This window comes from Stegastes partitus, unplaced genomic scaffold, assembly GCF_000690725.1.
Source record: "Stegastes partitus isolate 25-593 unplaced genomic scaffold, Stegastes_partitus-1.0.2 Scaffold868, whole genome shotgun sequence".
In the NCBI taxonomy this organism is placed as follows: Eukaryota; Metazoa; Chordata; class Actinopteri; family Pomacentridae; genus Stegastes; species Stegastes partitus.
Genome location: NW_007578599.1, coordinates 161,453 through 182,034, shown reverse-complemented (window position 1 = coordinate 182,034; position 20,582 = coordinate 161,453). Strand labels below are relative to the sequence as shown.

At 38.1% G+C, this 20,582-nt stretch overlaps 1 protein-coding gene across 1 annotated transcript in view; it reads left to right on the top strand.

The window, feature by feature from the left end:
* Positions 1–3,043: 3,043 nt before the first annotated feature.
* Positions 3,044–20,582, top strand: part of myo10 (myosin X) — a 159,675-nt gene continuing 142,136 nt past the window's right edge. Inside the window, exon 1 of the mRNA XM_008293275.1 lies at positions 3,044–3,484. Coding sequence (XP_008291497.1) covers positions 3,464–3,484 — 21 coding nt within the window. The 5' untranslated portion in view covers positions 3,044–3,463. The remainder of the gene's footprint in view (positions 3,485–20,582) is intronic.

Genomic DNA, 20,582 nt, shown 5'->3' with positions numbered 1-20,582 from the left:
TGCTGCTAGAACATTACATTTAATATATGTGCATTCCAAATATTGGTTATTGGCCTTTGATAATTACCAATAATCAGCATCCGCATCTGCACAGTCATCCAACCAAGTCGGTAACCACATACAACACTTCAGTTTTGAGTTAAAACACTTCTGACACTCGTATTGCGATTATAAAAACACATGCATAACACAATTTTTCATTTCAAACAACACACTCGTGGTTTATTTCGCATTTGTTTAAGTACTCAAGTTAACTTTTGTCCATTCAACATTTTGTTTAAGTTCAGACGCCACATGAGCAAGTTTAAATGATGTTTCCTGTTTTAAAGCATCCAGCAAAGAACACAACCAAGCAGATGACATGAATCTGAGCAGCTTCTTACCTTCGTGAAGAAATTGTCCTCGTTATTTTAATCCTCGATGATTTTCTGCGTGGAAACTGTGCGTCCAACTGTGTGTCGTTAGTGCGAATAACAGAAAAAATCCAGCAGCAGCTTGAGTATCCGCGCTTCTGCTGCTGGTTTTGGGCAAACATCTGTGCTCAACAAGCACCAGGTTTTTATACCAGAGCTGCCAATTGGGCTATACCAAGTGTCTGGGGGGGGCAGGGTTCATTTGATTGAAATATTGCATCAGTCACTTGACTTATGTTGTGTATTTAGACATTTTTTGGAAATGTTCATTATTGTTTTTACTGACTATGTTGACAAACTGTGTTGTTTTGTGGTTTTTGTAATTCGTTGAGGCTTTTGTGTTTTATGTCTTCCGTGTTGTGCTCATTTGGTTTGATCAGCCTGGAAATGAATCCCATTTTGTTCCCAGTAGGTCAGGTCAGTGAAGAGTGTTGTTTGTCCAGTGTGGATGGTTTGCGTGGTTATTTGGTCGCCATGTCTTTGGTTAGGTTCTGTTCATTTGGGCTCTTTTGTGGACCCAGAATTTAGCATTTGCTTTTGTAACTTTGTTATTTCTTGGGGTTTAAATCTAAACCCTGTTTTGAATCCACATGTGAGTTTCCACAGAGCTTGTACTGTAGCTAATGTTAACCACACAACATGCTAACACTAAGGACTCTGCTATTGTTGTGGGGACGTTACCATCAGTAGTGCCAGTAATCTGCTGAGTGTTCAGTTCCTCAGATGCTGGCAGTGCATTAAGCCTCTTGTGTTCACTCTTGCAGCAGAACATTTGGTGCGTTTTGCTTGTGGATCAGATATTTTAGATTTTAGCAGAATCAGCTGTAGGAAGTAAATGAATCTGGTGAGGCAGCTGCTCATTCTGATTGGTTCACCTGGAAGCAGTGAGGGGGCGGAGCTATACAACGGTTTACCTGGTGGACTACTGGTTTGTTGGTGAGAGATAGAAATGGCAGAAGTGAAAATCTTCATATCTTTTATTTGACACCACAAAGTTTAGGATGGATTTTCACCTTGTGGGATCTTTTAAATGAGTTTTTAATTGGTTTAAATGGTGGTGATGTATAAAATTCAGTCATTATAGTGTTAGTTTATTAACTGTTTATGTTTTAGTTTAATATTTAAATTACTGTTTTACAGACTTGGTTTAAGCTAACTCGACTTGAATTCAGTTTTAAGTCAGCTAATGCAGAAATGTAAGTTTAAACTACTGATGCAACAATATTATGTCAGCTTAACCAATCAACATAATGCTTGCAACGTCAAGGGTTATATATATCAGTACATTTGATTTATTTATGTATTTATTTATTGATTATCTTGCAAACATGCACTTTGTTGAGCAGTTGAAACTGGTCCCATAAATTGCTTCTTAGAGATTTAAATTCCTGAACTCAGAGCAAAAAAATAAATTAAGTTATCAAGGCAATTTCATTACGTTTCACACAGTGTGAAGTTAATGCAACATCATTATATCAACACAACCATTAAAATAATGTGTGCAGCAGAAAGTCCTCTTAATTACTTCTTTTAGAGTGTGGACGAACTGAAAGGAACATCTGTGATCACATTGTTCTATGAGAAAACAAAGGTTTGGAATTACTCACAATATCAAAATTTTTATTTTTTTTAATTAAAAAAATAAAATAAAATCTTGCTACCATGCATTTTATTAAATGGTAGAAACAAGTGCCTTTATTCCATAATTTTAAGCTGAAGATCGAGAAAAATGAAGTTAACAAACCAAATTCGTTTAGTTGCCTCAATTATAATTAAACCAACAAAGGCAGAAATCTGAGTTTAAATTATGCACAGTGTTAAATTGATTATTATGTGAACACCAACACAGAGGCTGTCTACTAGAAGGGCCTGAGCCGGCTCTACTTCCTCAGGAGGCTCAGGTCCTTCAATGTATGCAACCGCATGCTCCTGATGTTCCATCAGTCTGTGGTGGTGAGCGCCATCTTCTTCACTGTGGTGTGCCGGGGCATCAAGGCGAAGGACGCCAACAGACTGAACAAACTCATCAGCAAAGCCCAGTCTGTTATTGGCTGTCAGTTGGTCACCCTGGAGGAGGTGGTGGAGCAGAGGATGCTGCAGGTCATCATGGACAACATCTCACACCCCCTCCATAAAACTGTGGACAATCTGAGGAGCTGCTTCAGCAACAGACTGATACAACCCCACTGCTGCAAGGAAGGTCACAGGAGGTCATTCCTCCCAACAGCAATAAGACTTTTCAATGCTTCAATCTAAGCACAATATTCTGTATTCTTGTTGACTTTTTCTATATGATATTTTCTATATTTTCATCTTATTTTATTTTACTTTGTTTAACTTATCCTAATATTCCGTGTTGTCCTTTTACTTGTTTACCTCTGGGATTAATAAAGTCAGTCTAACATGTCAAAACAATGTTAGTAGCCTTATTTAAATCAGTTATTTGGATTCTTTGGTTTAACTCTTGCAACAGTGCACTGAATCAGATGTTGGTTACTTGGGTTCTGTTGATGCTGTTTCAGCTCTGACAGCAGGAGGAGTCAGAGAGGCATCAGCAGCAGGAGGCAGGAGGCTGGAGGAGAGGAGGAGCTTCACCACCAGGATCCACCGGCTTCTCTCTCTCTCACTGAGCGTCTCCAAACTTTGACCGGCGGCTCGTTTCTTGCTCCTGCACCGATACTCTGGTCCCAAAACAAAAACCGAGCACCACCGGAGAGGACGCACCGGAGACGCAACGTGGACGCAGACCGGAAGGAGGATCCGCACCGGGCTGCTGGAGGAGGACAGGATTTTATTTTTATGTTTTGAAAAAGGAAACCCAGAAAACAAAGAGTGAATCTGCTGTAGCTGCACACTGACGGAGCGTCCTGCAGCCGCTCAGCAGCAGGAACAGGATCATGGTGAAGATGATGATGATGATGATGATGATGCGCTGAAACTCTGGGATTTCTTCTGTGTTTTTGTTTCTGGGATTCACACTAACAACACATGAGTTGGATCGACGGGACGCGCGGTTTCCACTCAGTAAATCCTCGAGGATTATAATAACGATGGATAATTTCTTCACGGAGGTAAGAAGCTGCTGAGGTTCATGATCCCACTCTGTTGTGCTGAAAACTGTCTTCAAACTTAGAATAGACAATATTCTAGATAAATTAGAAGGATTTAAACCACATGAAGTGCAATCAACTCACCACTGATCTTAAAAAACTTATTGTAAGACACTAAAATGAGGACCTGACATGTAACTGAGCAGCATACACTCTCTACTATCAGCTGCTGTAAAGGTGCCATAAAGTTCATTAAAGTCATTATTACTCATTCAAAAAACAACACTGAAGGTGAAACATGGACCTTCAGAGGGGGCTGGACTGGGTCCCAGTGGATCTCTGGTATTTCCGCACCTCTTTTCTGGTTTCCTCCAAGAAAAAAAAAAAAAAGAAAAGTCTTGCAAAGCTATTAATAGAAGTCTGAGTCCCAGGAGGGGCTTTGATTGGCCACTTGTTGAATGGAAGTGTGATAAAAGACAGTTTGCTTTAGCTTTTATCTCTCTGATCTTCTGTTTGCAAACTGTGGGTTAATTTATGAGGCTGCTCCTGACTCTTTATTAGCACAACACTTCTCAGTCTGGATGCCTCTTGAAGTTATTCAGTTTGATCCGCTGCTGAGGTTGTAGTTGCAGTTTATGGTGAAGCAAATGTCTGGTATTTGACATGCAAATGCTCATTTTGAAGTTCACATTTGTCTTTAGTTTCTTGATTTTTATCTAGAAAACCTTGTGCACAGATATAATTTCCACATATGTATTAAAAGAAGTTGAAAATCTGAATTAGCAGCTGGAAAATCTTGTGTTTTTTGAGTTTTCGGGGCAAAAGTGCTTAATTTTGCCTTGTTTCATTGTAGATTATGTTATATTAGATTCAACTTTGTCATCTTTGCAGAGTAAAGGTACAAAAACAACAAAATGCAGTTTAGTATCGAACTAGAAATGCAAAAGAAAAGTGCATAAAATACAGCGTTTTACAGGATAAACTGAGCGAACAGACTGAACACAGTAGATAACAATATAAGATGTACATACAAAGGTAGAAATAAATAGTGATCTATACAGTGTATAAGTAGCTTCTTGTTTTTATGGATTGGTCTGCTTCTTTTTGTCGTTTGCGACTTTACACTAAATATCTTTGGGTTTTGGACTGTTGGTTGGACATGTGAAGGTAGTTTTTACAGACTGAAAGAGTGACTGAGACTAAAAACTGTGGTTTTATCCTCCTGGAAAGGCCTCCCTGACTTGAATTTCTAGATTTGATGAATTTCTGTCCTAAAGATTTCTGTGGCTCTGACAGGTGTGTGAGCGGCTCAGGTGGGTTTGTCCTCTGATAAAGAATGCAGTTTACTGTCGCTCTGGTTGTGTAAATCTTCCTCCAGGTGTGACTCACTGCTAATAATTGAGATTTATCGGCCTCCACACCTCGCTGCGATGACGTCAGCCAGGTAACGGCAGCAACACCTGAGTCATCCATCCGTTTTGTTTTTGATTTTGTGGAGCTTCAGGCTTTTGGGGAAAAGTTCCTGTTGTGCCTTTAAAACCGGTTCAGGTGCTGCTGTAACCGTTAGACTGGAGAGCAGCTTCCTGGTTGATGACTTTCCTGCTTTCTGATTGGTGCTCATGAATTTTCAAACCCGGCTAAGTTTTCAAGAGGCCAAAGGTCGCGAGAGTCGCTGAGCTCATAGGTGCCTCTGTAAAGCAAACGCTGCTGGGTTCTGGAGTTTTTCCTCGTCTCATGACGTTTGTACATCTGGCAGCGGAATAACTCCCAGGCAGACGTCCACAATAGTCTCAAATATCCTCCTGCCTGCCTTTCTATCTGCCAGCTAATCGTGGCTGAAACAAAGAGCCCAGTCTTTAAGGAAAAAGGGCATTTTGACGAGGAAGTAAAGCAGCTTCGGTCACAGCGGTTCGAGGAATGCGAACTGGGAAGGAAGCTGGAGTGTTTCATATTTAAACTTGAGCGCAGTTTAGATGAATGAAAGCCACAGTGACGGACAAAGAGCCGACACACAAAGACACACTGTGGATGTGGAGCATCGGAAAACCTCCTCAAGACTCCTGGTTTACTCCTTCAGCAAATTTACACTGCAAAAAAAAGCTCCTTATCTGTGCAAACTCAGACCCAAAGCATCATGGGAAGTTGCACTGATACAAGCTACAATTGGAAGCTGATTTAGGTTTATCTAAATTAAGTCAACAAGTAACATCAATGCCACTGGTTTAAGTTAGATGCATTTAAATGAGCATCGCTGCAGCTTCATTTTAGGAAAAGTAAACTTTACGTTTCCACATTCTCCAGCTTAAGTGTTTAACAGCAGGTAAAGTGAAGAAATCTGAATAAAAGAGACGAAGCGTAATTCAAACTTGATAGAATCCACAAAAGTAATCACAGAGGTGCACAAGATAGTGAGATTAATTCAAAACTGGAATTTACTTCAATTAAAGCTGCTATATGCTTTTCACAGTGCAGTAAATACTTTGTTTCTAACTCTTGGCTTTGTTTTGTGTTGAGGTTTGGGAATTAGTGAAATTAAATCCTGTAATATTTTAAATTTTGAACACAGCGGCCTTGTAAGAGTCCGTTATGTGAGTTTAACTCTAAGTTTTAATGTTTAATCCTATATTTTGTGTTTACAAAATGTTTTTTTCCCCTGAAATTTTTAGCTTATTCTTAACATTCATCTTGAATTGTAGGAATGAAAAGTCACATAAAACCCAAGTTTCAGGGTTTAATCCATAAATTTCAGTTTTAATGCATGATTGATTTTAATCCCCAATTTCATTGTTTAAGCCTGACTTTAGCCCAAAATATGTTAATTTTTTTTTTTTATATAGTTTTTTAGTGTTATGAATTAAATCTGGTATAATTTACTATTTTGAATAGAGAAGCTTTGTGAATTAAACTTAGAATATTGATGTTTTTTGGTTTTTTTTCAAAGTTCAGAAAAAACATTTTTTGTAAACTTGAAATTTTGAGATGAATCCTGAATTGTAGGATCTGTCATAGCTAAAGTGTATTTAAGCTGTTGACTGTTTAATGCTCAAAGTCATGTAGGGGGTTAGGATTTAATCATAAATTTCCGAGATTAATCCCAGATGGTTGGGTTTAACCCCACATTTGTATAATCCTGAATTACCTCTTTATTTGTTTAGCTTTGTATATGATGTACCGTCAGATTTAATCCAGCATTTTAAGGTGTATATTTTAAGTTTATTTTATGATTTTTGTTGTTGATAATTCTTCTAACGTCATGCATGAACTACCTTATAATTAATTAATTTTAGGTTTTATAGTTACTTTTATTTTTGTTTTACTACTGAAATAAAAAAAACAAAAAACAAAATGTGTGTTTAATCATGAATTTTAGGGTTTAATCACATATTTCTGTGTTTATAAAACTTTCCATATTTTCCAATAAATGTCAGCTAAACTTTCTTGTTAAATCCCAAACTGCTGGATGCAATTCAGTTTGTGTTTTTGAGCATGTAAACTTTGAGATAAGCATGATATACCGCTACTATCAGGATCACTGTCAGAGCTAACTTCAGTTAAATTGCTGGCTCTGTTTAGTTTGTGGGTGTGTGAGGTTCAAACGACTGACAAACAGAACCAGAGAATGACCAGTTTAAACATAGCCAGCGTTAAATCCGACGGCCTTAAAGAATGTGTCAATTTCAGCACTTGAATGTCTGCAGTTGTTGAACTCACTGTGGTTCAAAGTGTTTGAGGAGAAACACGAAGTTAATTCAAGAGTCTCATTTTGTACTTGTTGGTGTTTTGTGATCTGTGGAGTTTTTAGTTCTGTCCACCAGCTTCACTGCTTTAAAGTGAATGTTGTGCAGCAAAGATGCAGAAGAAACTGCAGAATGAACGTGTTGACGGCGACACATCCTTCAGCAGCAGCTTTTCTTGTCTCTAATTACGGAGCTGCAGCCAAAACAGTCTGGACCAGAGTCCGAGCACAAACTAAAAATAGACTCAAACCACAAATCCAGACGTTTTCATCCCTCCTTCATTTTCCTTAAACGTGATTCGAGACCAGCAACAATCATTTTATATCCTGTAAAAGATGAACATCTTTAACTGCCATTTTTTGGAACACTTTACAGTTATTTTATAGGTTTTCTCTGTTTTGTTAAATTGCTGATTTACAGAAAAAAATGTCTTAAGTTGCTTGTTAAAAAAAAGGCAAAAACTATAAAAAACATCTGCATCAAAAATCAGTATTTTTACAAATTCTCATACAACTTTGACAAGAAAATTATGCAATTTTACTCCATTTAAATCACCAAAGTCTCATTGTTTTACAGATATTATGTACAAAAGAATTTAAAAATTGGGATTTAAAAAAAACAGTTTTGTGACAATACAGATAATATGTAGTCAAATAGCAAAAAGCATTAATTTACATGTTAACTAAAAAAAAGCTAAAACTGCCAATAACATCAATAATGTGTGCAAATTCATTCACATTTTTAACCATTAAATTACACTTTTTCAGTGTTTTTAAAGCAGCAAAAGTATATTTATTTGCTTTAATTCCCAGCAACAATCGTATATATAAGGGATGGAAAAACTGTGAGTATTTTTATTCGACAGCTTTGTTTCTGCTTTGTGACATCCCGATAATGACCAGTAAATCATAGGAAAAAAAATGTAGTTAATTTGTTGGCAAACAGGCAAAAACTCAAAAATACATTAAAATATTTACACTATGTGACAGTAATACTACAGTTTTATGAATTTAGTCCTCCAAAAATGTCCTTATCTGCAGACATTTGATTTAATATGATTTTCACAGCTTTTTACAGTTTTAAATGTCACTGTTTTCATGGTCTCTTGCTGCCAGATTTTTACAGTTTTGCATACGATGAGCCCCTTTTTCAGGTGCTAAGGAGGAGCACAAGTTAGCAGAGTTTTAGGATTTAAGCTGCTGATTGTTGATATTTCCTAAAAAGGTTTTCAAGACTGAGTCACGAAAGGATGACATTAGACTTTAATGCGTTTTGGATTTTCTGTTATGATGACGTTCCTCCCTTATCACTGTTCCTAAATGAGTGACTAACCTGCAAACCTTTGTTTAGTTGTGGTTTAAATGTGGTTTAAAAGCCACTTTCGCTCCATGTCACCGTCATCCTGAGTCACACCTGACTGCTAACGTCTTTGACAACTTTTTGCAAAGTGAAAAACATCTGAAACTGCATTTTGAAACAGTAAAACTCTTCAGAAAGCAGCTTTCAGGCAGGACGAGGCAGGTTTTATTCAGGTTTCACTGACTGACGCCTCAAGGCTTCACAGGTAAATGATCCTTGTTCTTGGTCGTCACTGATTGGCTGGTATCCAGTTTTATTCCATCCAATGAGCAGCGAGCGGTTTGTTGTGTGAGCAGCCGGACCTGCAGTGTGTGTGAAGGTGGAGTGTGTTGACACAGTGGAGTCAGTCGGTTCAGACGGTTACTGGGTCCTTTTTATTGGAACAGGTAGGCCTTGCCTGTCCACCAATCAGACTGCGGCTCGGCCTCAGGTGTGCACTGATCATCCATCCATCCACTAGGGTCATGGGGGGCTACACTTAGAGACAGACTCACATTCATACCTATGGACAATTTAGAATCACCAATTAACCTCAACATGTTTTTGGACTGTGTGGGAGGAAGCCGGAGAACCTGGAGAGAACCCACGCTGCACAGGGAGAACATGCAAACTCTACGCAGAAAGATCCCGGGTGTCCTTACCGAGACGCGAACCGGCGACCTTCTTGCTGCGAGGCAACGTGCACTGATCAGTGTTCGTCAAATTAAATTTATTCAGAAAAAGTGAAGACGTAGAGCAGAGAACCGATCAGCTGTAGTAACAGAAACAGTAGAAATGTTGTGCATTAATGTCATTTTACGTTATTTTAGCTGCTTAACTCGACTCCTAGAATAATAATTTGCATCTATGTGTGTAGTTAAATACCTTCATGTCTCTTATGAGATATAAGTCGTGTTAAATTGAATATTTTTTTTGCCTTCTTCTTTATCGCCTCTTTATAGCTCCTGAGGAAACAATTGCTGTGTGTTCAGAACTACATGCAACTAGACATTTTTATTGCTTGCACTTGACATTGTGCAGGTCTGTGTGTCTCTGGGTGACTCACCCAGGTAGATAGAACCACTTTGGCGAATTGAATCTGACATTAGAGCATCTTATTTCACTCTTTTCAAACTAATTTTTGGGTTCACAAATGCTGCTGCAGTGCCTGATGCAGACCAGAAGCTTCTCTGTGCACAGCAGCCTAGCTAACATGTACGGGTGCATGCGAGGCGTTCAGGGGGCTTGTGTAACTTGTGTCTTCATAAAACAACCTAGTTACACTCTGTATGATTGTTGGCGTGCACATTGGTCACGCTGCACCACGAGTATGATCTCAGCTTGGAGGAAACACTGAGATGTGATTAAAGCCGCTGAAATTGTGCATTTATTGCACCAAAACACGTCTGGGAACAGAGTGTCTGCTGTCTGGAGTATCAATGTTCTGAATGGTTGTGTTAAAAAACTAGAATAAATCTGTGTTTACACTGTTATAGAACAACAGAAGACAGCTGTTGGATCATCAATGAAAGAACCAAGTCATGACAAAACCAAAGCGCACCAGAGCAGCTGATGTTGAGGTGTTGCTGAATCTTTGAATGTCAATGAGCGACACCTGCATGTTTATTGGTTCCTATGTGAGAATCTGATACCCGACAAACCTTTAATCAAGCAAATGGTCAAACATTCAAGTTTCTCAGGTGCTCGTGTTGTGTCACTGTTAATTCAGTATCTGTGTGGTGAACTGCTGGTCAGACAGAACAACAACTTTAAATGACAGTTTATTTATGGTACTTTCTGACCCTTTATAGTCCAGTTTAGTTTAGAATGAAGCAAGGAGAAGCCAAAATGGTTTATTAGCATCATGAACAGACAATTTTTCTGACCTTCTGCTTTAAAGTTCTGCAGCAGCACCTGGAAAACACAAGACTGGGTTCACTGAGGTTCAGTCTGTTTCATTTCTGATGGCAGCGTTGCTTCACCAGCTTTTGTGATTCTATGAATGAGTCCACATCAGCACTTTGTCTAAAAACTGGAACCTTTTCTTGTCAAACTTTCCACACATCAAATCCCCCTGATGTTAGACGCCTCAAAAGTTGGTGAAATGTTGACCCAAGACTGTATTTTACGTCTTTAGTGAACTTAAAGGAACTTTCTGGGGCCGTAATAACAACCTCGATTGAAAATTTGCACTTTTTTCCTCATTTTTAAGGACTGATAATTAAATATTCTGCCCCAGCTGGAGCCACTCGATCGTCACGATCAGCTGGAAACTACTCTGTCTGTGTCTTCACCACATTTCACAGCTGTGGGAGTTTCATGTCCGGAGATATTGATCTCTGAAAAAGGCTCGGTGAGGGTGAAAATGTGAAAACTGTTAATTTGAAAACATGAGTTTTTGGCTCCAAATAACAAATAAGTAAACGTTGAAGTAAATCTGAGATGGTGCAGAAACATATTAGTTTGCTGTAACTGCTCACTTTGACCACAGAGCTGATTTATTCTCATCATTGATTGATTTTTTTTTATTTTTCAGAGGCCTCCAACAGTAAAACTGTTCTGCAGTTAACAAGAAAATAAAGTAGACATTTGAAGAAATCTAGAAAACTATCAGTGGTTACGTTTAACTTGGTATAAATCTGGACCTGAGATTTCCTCAGTTAAACCCCAGTGGGTCTGAAATTCCTGCGTCCACATGCTGGTGGGAATCTCCTCCTTCACAGACGTCGTAGTCGCTGTGTTGTTGGAAAAATGAAGCCTGGAAGACAAATGACCTGCAAACATGAACCGGCAGGCTGAAGTCTGAACTCAGTCGAGAGCTTTTACTTCACTGTAAAATCACACTGACTTTTTTTACGCTTCCAAAATAAGCCCCTGCACTCGTTAACCTGGTTTTTTGAATTCCAGAACTTGCAGATCTTTTTTTTTCTTTTCACTCTTTCTGCTGCCTGCGTTTCTCATTAAGACCATAAAGAGTAACAGCCCCATCATGGACGTTAATATTCTCGCCACAACAAACGGAGGCGCCGCCCTTCTTAAACTGCTGCGTTTTAATGATGATTTCAGCCGTCAGAGTCGCTCCGCTGCTCCTCGGCTTTTCCTCGGCTTGTTTAAAGCTGAAACCCGACACCTGTGGAGCCTCCAGAAGGAGCTGAGAGGAATTTAAACAGCTTGCAGATTCGTCGTTTTGTGCACCGTTGCTCCTCGTACGACGACTGTGTTGATTCCTGCAGGCTTTCTCACAGTCGGGTCACCTTGATGAGCCACCAGTTAGAGTCGGAGGAATCTGAAACATGTCTGCTGGTTATCGGCAAAAATATGTGGACACGTGAGCAAAAACATCCTAAATATAACATCTACTTAGCTTGTAGTTTTCATGTCATGTAATGTTGGTACGTAAGCAGGTATGTAGAAAAGCTTTTAAACTTGTTCTGGATGGAGACAGGTTGTACTCATGTTTATGCTGAGTCAAGAAAGAAACAAAGCCTGCTGAACGAACTTAGTTTTGCATATCCAGAGAGCTGGAGAATGGTCTGACTGCACCTCATCTTCATTCTGCTTTGTTTGTATTTCTCTGAACCAATCACAGGCATAGTAGTGATGGTTGAATAGTGTTGGTGGAACGTTTGCACACGTGGAGGCGAGAACTGACAGAGCTGAGCCAGTCTGCCTTAACAGTCATCCACAACTTTATTTAAACTGAGATATGGAGTAAAAGATAAACAAATAAGCTTCACTTACAACCAGTTGTCACCAGTTCAACAGGATGAAATGAAAGATCTGAATCACTCAATGAGTCAAAAAGTCCAGCTTTAGCTTCTTAGCTTATAGTTTGCTGCAGTCAAGAGGATTTTTGAAAACAGCAGCACACAGCAACTAAGCAAAATTGTCTAAAATATCACTAGAAGCTGTGACTTTAACATTTGAGAAGCACAGAGCAAACCAGTGGGAAGAAAAGTGTGTCCACATACTTTTGGCCATTTAGCCAGCAAGACAAAAAGTTACTTATGTGTCATCTTCTCATAAACAGAAGTCATTCAAAGTGATTTACAGCAAGGTTTAGACCATTTTTAAAATTAAAATGATGAATTAGAAGCAGCAATCAGCTGGTGGGGACGATACCCGCGAGAAGTGCAGTATGGACTTTACAATGAGCTGAAAACACTTTTTAAAAGCTTGTCAGAAACTCTAATGAGAAGATGCTGCACCGGTTCTTCCAATATTTACGTATTAATCGCAGTGTTTTCTTTATTTGTTCAAGCTCCACAACCTGTTTGAGCTCGTTCACAGATTTAGCTGCCAGAGTTCCATTTTGGTGACCATAATACAGTTTACACTGTAAAAACAAATCCTATGAGAAGTCAGAAAATTTGGCAGCAAGGTGCAAAAAACAAAACAAAAAAAAACAACAATAAAAATGGTTAAAATATCTGTAAATGTATTATATTTTTAGCTGATAAACTGTATAATAAAATCTAACCACTATGAGTGAAAAATACACATTTTTAATCTAACATAAGGACAGTTCTGGCCTGTTTCTTGGGGGTTCTGCACTGATTCCCCCCCCCCCCCCAGTATTTACTTATTAACTGCAGCCATTTCAGACATAAAAGCTGATTGTTTTGGCTCCATCATAATCATCATGTTGTGTACATTTCCAGTCAGTTTTTCAGCCTTCCTGCCTTTAAACTCGTCGTTTAGTTTGGAACCAGAAGCAGTCTTTCCACGGCCCTGTACAGCGAAGGGGCCGGTTTCTTATTTCCTACGTCATTTTAATGTCTAGTGAAAAAGAAAAAGTGGAGCCGGCCCCCACTCTGCTGCTAAAATAACACCTACTCAAGCAGGCGGCGGTCTGGACGCGATCCAGAGCCTTAAACTGGTTTCTCTGCTCTCAGACTGAATGTGGGGCAAAAGGGGCAACTGTGGGAACAGTCTCAGGCCCAGACAGGAAACCTGTGTATTTTTATTCCCTCCACCGGCAGCAGCAGCGAGAAACTCTCATTTAAATCCACCAGTTTAATAAGCTGCTGAAACAGGTTCAGAGACCCTGGACTGAAAGTAGAAGTTTTTAAAGCGTCTTGAAACACAACTTCTGTTCTGTAGCTTCATCACCAGATGAAGGAGAGAAAAAGGGCAATTAGTTTACTACTGTAGTTATTTAAATCCATTTGGATAATGAAGTGATTAATGAGCTTTCTTTTGGCCGAACTGTGCAGGAAACTGAGAGCTTTGTGTGTTTTCCCGTTTGCATTTCCATCACGTTTTCCAAAGTTAAAGCAAATGAATCCAGCGACAACATTAAGGAATTAGCTCCAAAAACACATTCAGGCTTTTAGAGTTTCTAAAAAAAGGTTCCTGTGGTTCCTATAAATCATTTTCACAGCACTTCATTTCATGGATCTCACATTTTCCAGCGAAACTTTCTTTCAAATTTCCCAAGAAACTCGATCACAAAGTACATAAATTCCTACTTATAAATGCAGCAATTAATACTTTCTCAGTAAAAAGATGAAAATGTAGCTATCAAAAAGTAAAAATTTCAACATAAAACTGTGTAAAATTGCGCAATATGTGTTGAAATCAGCTGACAGATATCTGCTGTTGTTTTAACAGGGTTTTTTTAACGTTACACTCGTTTTTCTGGCACCTTTGCTGCCAGATTTTCTATTTTTTACATTGTACATTACATTCATAGTGTATAGTTTAGACCTTTTTAGTAGTTTTGTAGCTCCTGTGCATTACATAGAGAACCAAACAGCAGTTTTTTGTATATTAATGGCTTATTTATGAAGCACTTTTCCAGTTTTTCTGTGCTGATGTCTGCTTCTTTATGATTCCTAATGATACGCTGTGTCCCGTCATAGCTTCTGTCTTTTTATTGGTCTGCAGACCTGCTGTGCAGCGTTCAGATGACAGTCAAGCTGGTTTGGCTTCTACACATTCGCTGGAATACTTTGTCTATATGCAAAACTTTTAAATCGTCCTTCTGAGTTATCTTCTAATGTCGAGCACTGCGGCGCTGCAGGCACCAACATGGCCGAGTTTTAACCTTCTGAAGGATTCATTCTTGAAGACAAGACATTTTTGACCCTCTAAAAATGCTCCACATCACCGTCCGTCAGGTTTTTCTGCTCCTTGGCTCAGCTTTTGTGGGTTAATCCATGATTTAGATGCCACGGTAGCAGCAGCCTTGTGTTTGTAGGTTGTGTGTTATTGTCATAAAGAGGTGAAGGCTGATCTCTCGTGTATGTTCTGACTGCAGACGCGTCAGTTTGAGGATTATTATTCCAGGATCAGCATTAAAGTTGTCTTTGTTTGTTTTCATTTTAATTTCATAAAGTGTTCAATCTCCCTAACCTGATTAGGCTCAGACACAGATTGAGATGCCAGTGTTGTTTTTTTCCTTTTTTTAATAAAATATGTTCAAAAAAATTAAGTTATGATCTGAGTAACGGGCAACTAGATGTTTACACTGTAAAAAACAATCCTGTAAAACAAACAAACAAACAAAACAAAACCATAAAAATGTGGCAGCAAGGTGTAAGAAAAAATACATTTAAAAAATATCTGGAAAATTATTTTATATTTAGGTTATTTAAATACAGTAAAGCTGTGTACATTTATGGTCACACACTGTAAAAGAACAAATTGCTGTCAGTAAAAACATCCATTTTTAATATAACATTTTTCTTTAACAGTCAACATTTAAATTAATAAAAAAAATTCTGTGATTTTGTGATAATATTTGTAATTTACAAAATAGAAATAAATCTATAAAATAAAAGTTTGAAAAAATGTATTTTTCATATATCCATATTTTGTCTTTTAATAAGCAGCACATATCTGTATATAAGGATATTTCTTGCTGATTAAAAAACAGTCACAAATACTTAAATTTTATGGTCAAATGCTGAAAGAGAACAAACTGATACATTACTGAAAAAATCTAAATACATTTTTTTTTCTGTGGACATTATTTGTAGTTTTGTTGTTGTGTTTTCAGTCAACATATAAATCATGTTTTTTTTTTTTTTTTTTTTTTTTAAAGAGGAAAATCTGTAAAATAATAGTTAAGAAAGTTATTTCTATTCTAAAAGGTCAAATGCTTTAAAAGAACAGATTTTTGATGTAGACATTATTTACAATTTTGGCCTTTTTCTACAGCCAGCATGTAAATTTGTACTTCTTTCTGTGATTTTACTAAATATTATCTGTACAATATTAGCAAATTGCACAGAAAAATACAGTTTAAAACTGTTTTAAAACATTCATTTTTACAGTGTAGCTGTTCATACAGTTGAAGACATAAAATAAGTTCATTCCACTTTTCTGTGCTGTTAAAATATCTCTGTGCAGATTTCATTGAACTGGTGACCTTGACAATAAATCATGACACAATTAGTGCAGAATTTCATGAAACATTCACCGACACTGTGTGTGTAAAGTGTGTGTGACTGACTGCTGCTTCTGTCAAATAAAATATAGTGAGTCAAATCAGCTGCCAGATTTTATTTATTTAATCGGTGGAATTATCTCTTTAGATCTTACAAACGTTTCCATTGAAAACATTTATTGGTTAACAAGAAACAACACTTTCTTTCTCCCACATGAAAGCTGGAGAAGTTACGTTCATGTGACTTCTGGAAAATCTGTGCAAAAATGCATTTAGTCCACAGTCGAACACAAACTGAGTCGCTGTAGCTTCAGTCAGAACTGATTAAAAGATATTAAAAGCCACGAGTGCGTCTCAATATTTCATCATTTAGTCGCGCGTGAGTGATTTTCAAAGCGCCTCAGTGAAGCTTCAGCAGACAGTAAATCATTTGTTATCTCTTTAGCTCTGCTGTTGGTCCGCCTCCGTCCATAAATCTTCATTTTCTTCTTTGCTCTTTCTTCACCTTCGTTCTCCTCAGACTTTCTATTAAGTCTCGACTTCCGGCCGGATAGATCCGAACATTCCTCTGGATCCTGACGCTTCCTATCCTCTCGCTCCGTCCAACTTCTCCACATGTGAACGTTGTGTCTGTGCATCAACACTGAACAGAAAGCTTAGAGAAAGATTGTAGATTCTGGTGTCGGTGCAATCAGTGGAGGGACTCTGCAGCTCCAAACCTCCCAGTAACATACCAACATGTCACTTAAACAGCAGCTAGTAAGGTTGAGATTCTTTTTTTATCACCTTCACTCCCTCAGGCAGAAACAAACGTTCAGGGGCTGTGGAAGAACTTGAAATGATACCATCCATAGTTTATGAGAAATCCAGTCCTTTAAATATCGTAATTAAAAAGCCAGACTGTGTTGTCACCGAGAGGCGCCAATGATGCAAAATAATCCAGTAGAACTGCAGCATTCTTTGTTTTTGTGTTGACATTTTGATGTGCAGTTAGACAAATTAGCTCCCTTTTTTTTCTGCTTGATAAAAAAAGAAAACTCGCACAGTTTCCATTAATGAACTACAAGAGAAGTCTGTCTGATAGAATGTCATATACTCCGACTAAAGGGAGTTTCTGTGTAGCTTAATTTTTAAAAATACCATCCGTTCATCATTCGTTAACATGTAGGCTCCATATGTACTCAGCAAAATGAGCAGCAACAAGAGAGGAACACTGAAAAGGAAGATTTGTTTGCATAAAAAGAAATAAGACATCAGTTGTAGAGCTGCATAATTAATGTTATATTATTCCGTTTTTGGTTTCCAGCAATTAAATGAACACGCTAAACTCTGATATTGTTGTTTAAAATGTCCCACTCATATAAAACATCCCATGCAGATCGATCACTTGGTCTCAGCTTGGGGAAATGTGACATTAAAACCCCGGATTTGACTTTTTCCAAAGTAAAGACAAGCTGAGTGGAGACTAGAAGCTTCTCTGTGCACAGCTGCTGCATTCGAGGCGTTTAGGGAACATCTGTAATTTCTAGTGTCTGTTGATAAAGCAGATGTTGGGCAAAGGAGGAGCTTTAGGTGCAAGTTTATTTGTGTTTTGCCAAAGCAGTGATTTGCTTATTTAAATGTGAAAGTGAAATTATAATGTTTTGATTAAAATTGAGGACAAACTACAATCCATCCATCAAATTGATCCCAATTTTCATTTTGGCCATAAACCTGCAGCTATATGGAAATATTGCGGCCGCAGAAAGAATCATGTCGATCTAAAAAGTCAGTTATGTTTATATTAACCGTCATCCTTTAAGTAAATAGTTTGTAGTCCCATAGTTTTTCCTGAACTTTTCATTAAAATATTACCTTGTGGAACTCTGTCACCCACAAACATCAGAGAGTTTAAAACCAGCCTCGAGGTTTGGCTGAAGTCAGCGCAAAACAGTCACTAATGATCACTTTTACTTATTGCTGATTTTATTAATCGTCTCCAACTGATGGACTTTTAGGTTTCATATCGTTTTATTTAGTGTGTTTATTTCCGTTCCTGCTCAGGAACAACAGATGCTAATTAGCTACGAGCTAACTCTGCTAGTGCGATTACTTTAAATTGTGTGTTTCTGCAAAAATATACAAATAAACTTTAAAAAAAAAAATAAAATCAACATGTAAGTATAATCCATCAAACTACTTTTTCGTATTGTTCTGTGAGGCAAGAAAGCAACAGAACTCCACGTATCAGAAGCACTGAAAGAAAATGAGGGAGGTGATTTATTGCTTACGAACTCTGGAACATGTTGGATTTTACTGCGTTCCAGTTGACTAAACTTTACTCACCAGCTCTTATTTTCATGTCACGAAGCCTGTAAAGTGCTTTTTTTGATGCGGCTCGTGACCTTTGCTGTCACCTGACCTCACTCTGACCTCATCGCTGTGTATTAAAGCAGAAAGTCCATTACGATGATGTTAAAATGCAACACTCGTCTCGTGTGCGACGTTTCTTCGTGCACTTCCTGTTCTGTAACTCTGAGTCTCTAACTTGTAGCTGCACCAGAGCTCATTTCTTGGTTGGTTGGCTGCTCAGGCAATATTGTAAAAATCTGTAAAATAGGTTTTAGTCTGAGATTGGGAGCTGCCATGAATCCCTCAGTGTCCTGCTGATGAAATAGTCAATTAAAAGACTGAGTGAAAGATTCTGGAGTTCAACTGATCTTCATATCAATCCCTCAGTAACAAATGCCTCGTATCAATCTGTGTTGTTTTATTTTATTTTGTTTATCAAAGAGATTGAGGGAACAGGGTTTAGGTCTAGTTTCTAGATATATATATTGTAATTTTTCTCTTCAGAATATTCTTTATTTGGATTTCCATAAGCTAATCAGCAGCTTAATCATCACTTAATTTCCCAAATAATCATTTTATCCTTTATTGTGGTTTCTTTCTTCCTCAAACACAGCAAACTGAACATCTTTGGGTTGTGGACAAAACAAAAAAAATGGTCTTCTTGGGTTTTAGGAAGCAATGATCCACATTAATCACCATTTTATTTGACTTTTAATGGCGTGAGTCAATATAATGTGGCTTTTTTTGTTAAGTATTTACAAGACTGTCAAAGTAAAAAGAGAAGTAATGTGAATTAATAAGGTATATAAAGGGGAAATGAAATGATTGCAGAAGTATTCAACAACTGTTGCTTGTTCTTCACTAGTCAAAGTTTTATAGGAAATTGTCAACGAGGAAGACAATGTTGAAAGAAACTCACAACAAATCTGGACTAGAGTTCAGCAGAATGTATGTTGGAGCCTCTGAAGTCAACTGGAAGAAGATTCTTTGGTTTGTCTGACCAAAATTCAACTTTTTGGCCCTCAGACTATAGAAATAATCAAATCACTAATCAAAAATGCACCACACCATCCCTGCTATGAAGCATGGTGGTGGCAGCATCATTGAGAGATAAATAAAATCAGTTAATCAAGCAAATAGTGGATGTTTGGTAGTTTCTCTTAGTAATTGACTCACATTTTTGATTGTCGAAACTGTGAAAAGTAATAAGAAGAACATCAAATAAAGTTTTCCTGCTGTCCAGATGACAAGTTTCACCAGGACAAGTCAGGATTTGTCCGTTTTCACCTGCACACTCTGGGTTTGTGTTCGTCCAGCCTGTTGGACAATTACTGTCAAAAGAAGTGTGTAATTGGCACAGGGTGGTTGTTTTGTTGTTCAGTTTGGACAGCGGTGTGTTTTAATTTATGATTTTCACATACCTGCAGGCAGTTTGCACTTGTCATCCACACACCTGTCCCACAAACATCACCTGTCTGACAAACTGCTGCAGAAAGTTAATGGAAACACCTGCAGGAAGGAAGCAATTTCCCCTTTTTTTCCACCCCATTCTGTTGAAGGGCAGAACAAATCGCCTCGAAGGCAAACATGTATGAAGGCAGGTGTTGGGTCATATGTGTCCATGTTTCAGAGCTGAGAACTTTGTGCGGATGTTCAAAAGTAGCTGTGTGTCGAATGTGGGCAGATATTTTTAAGTTGGTTTCTTGAATGAAAAATAATTATCCATAATCTGTGCAATTAAGGTATTATTTTTGGGCTCAGAGCTCGCTGAATTTGGGACTTTTTATTTCAAAGTAGCAATTGCAGAGTTTGTGTGGGCAAACAAATCAGTGACCAGAAGTAATGGTTCCTCGTTCCTGATCCAACTCGTGTGCAATTAGTTGACTAAATAATCAGACATTGCTACCCTCTGTAGTTGGCACCATAAATACTGTTTACCAAGCTGAATATTACTGCTTTTATGAATATACAACACCATTAAAGTGTTGTGTCTCAGATGTTACACTGCCTGCAGCCATTAATGTGGAAATGGGACAAAGGACATCTGAGCAAATCTAGAAAATCTAAATAAAGTTATGTGTAGGCTGTGTCAGAATAAATTATTCACATCCACTCAAATGTAGTAATATGATGCCGCATTCAAAAACATTTGATCATTGAAGATAATTAATGTCTTGAAATGGCTCTCAAATGCACAGAAAAACAGCAACATCTCGTTGGCAGTCCCTGCTGCTGAAGCACGGTGGTGGCAGCCTCATGACGTGAAACACGGTGGTGGCATCATCATATGACGTGAAGCACGGTGGTGGCAGCATCATGA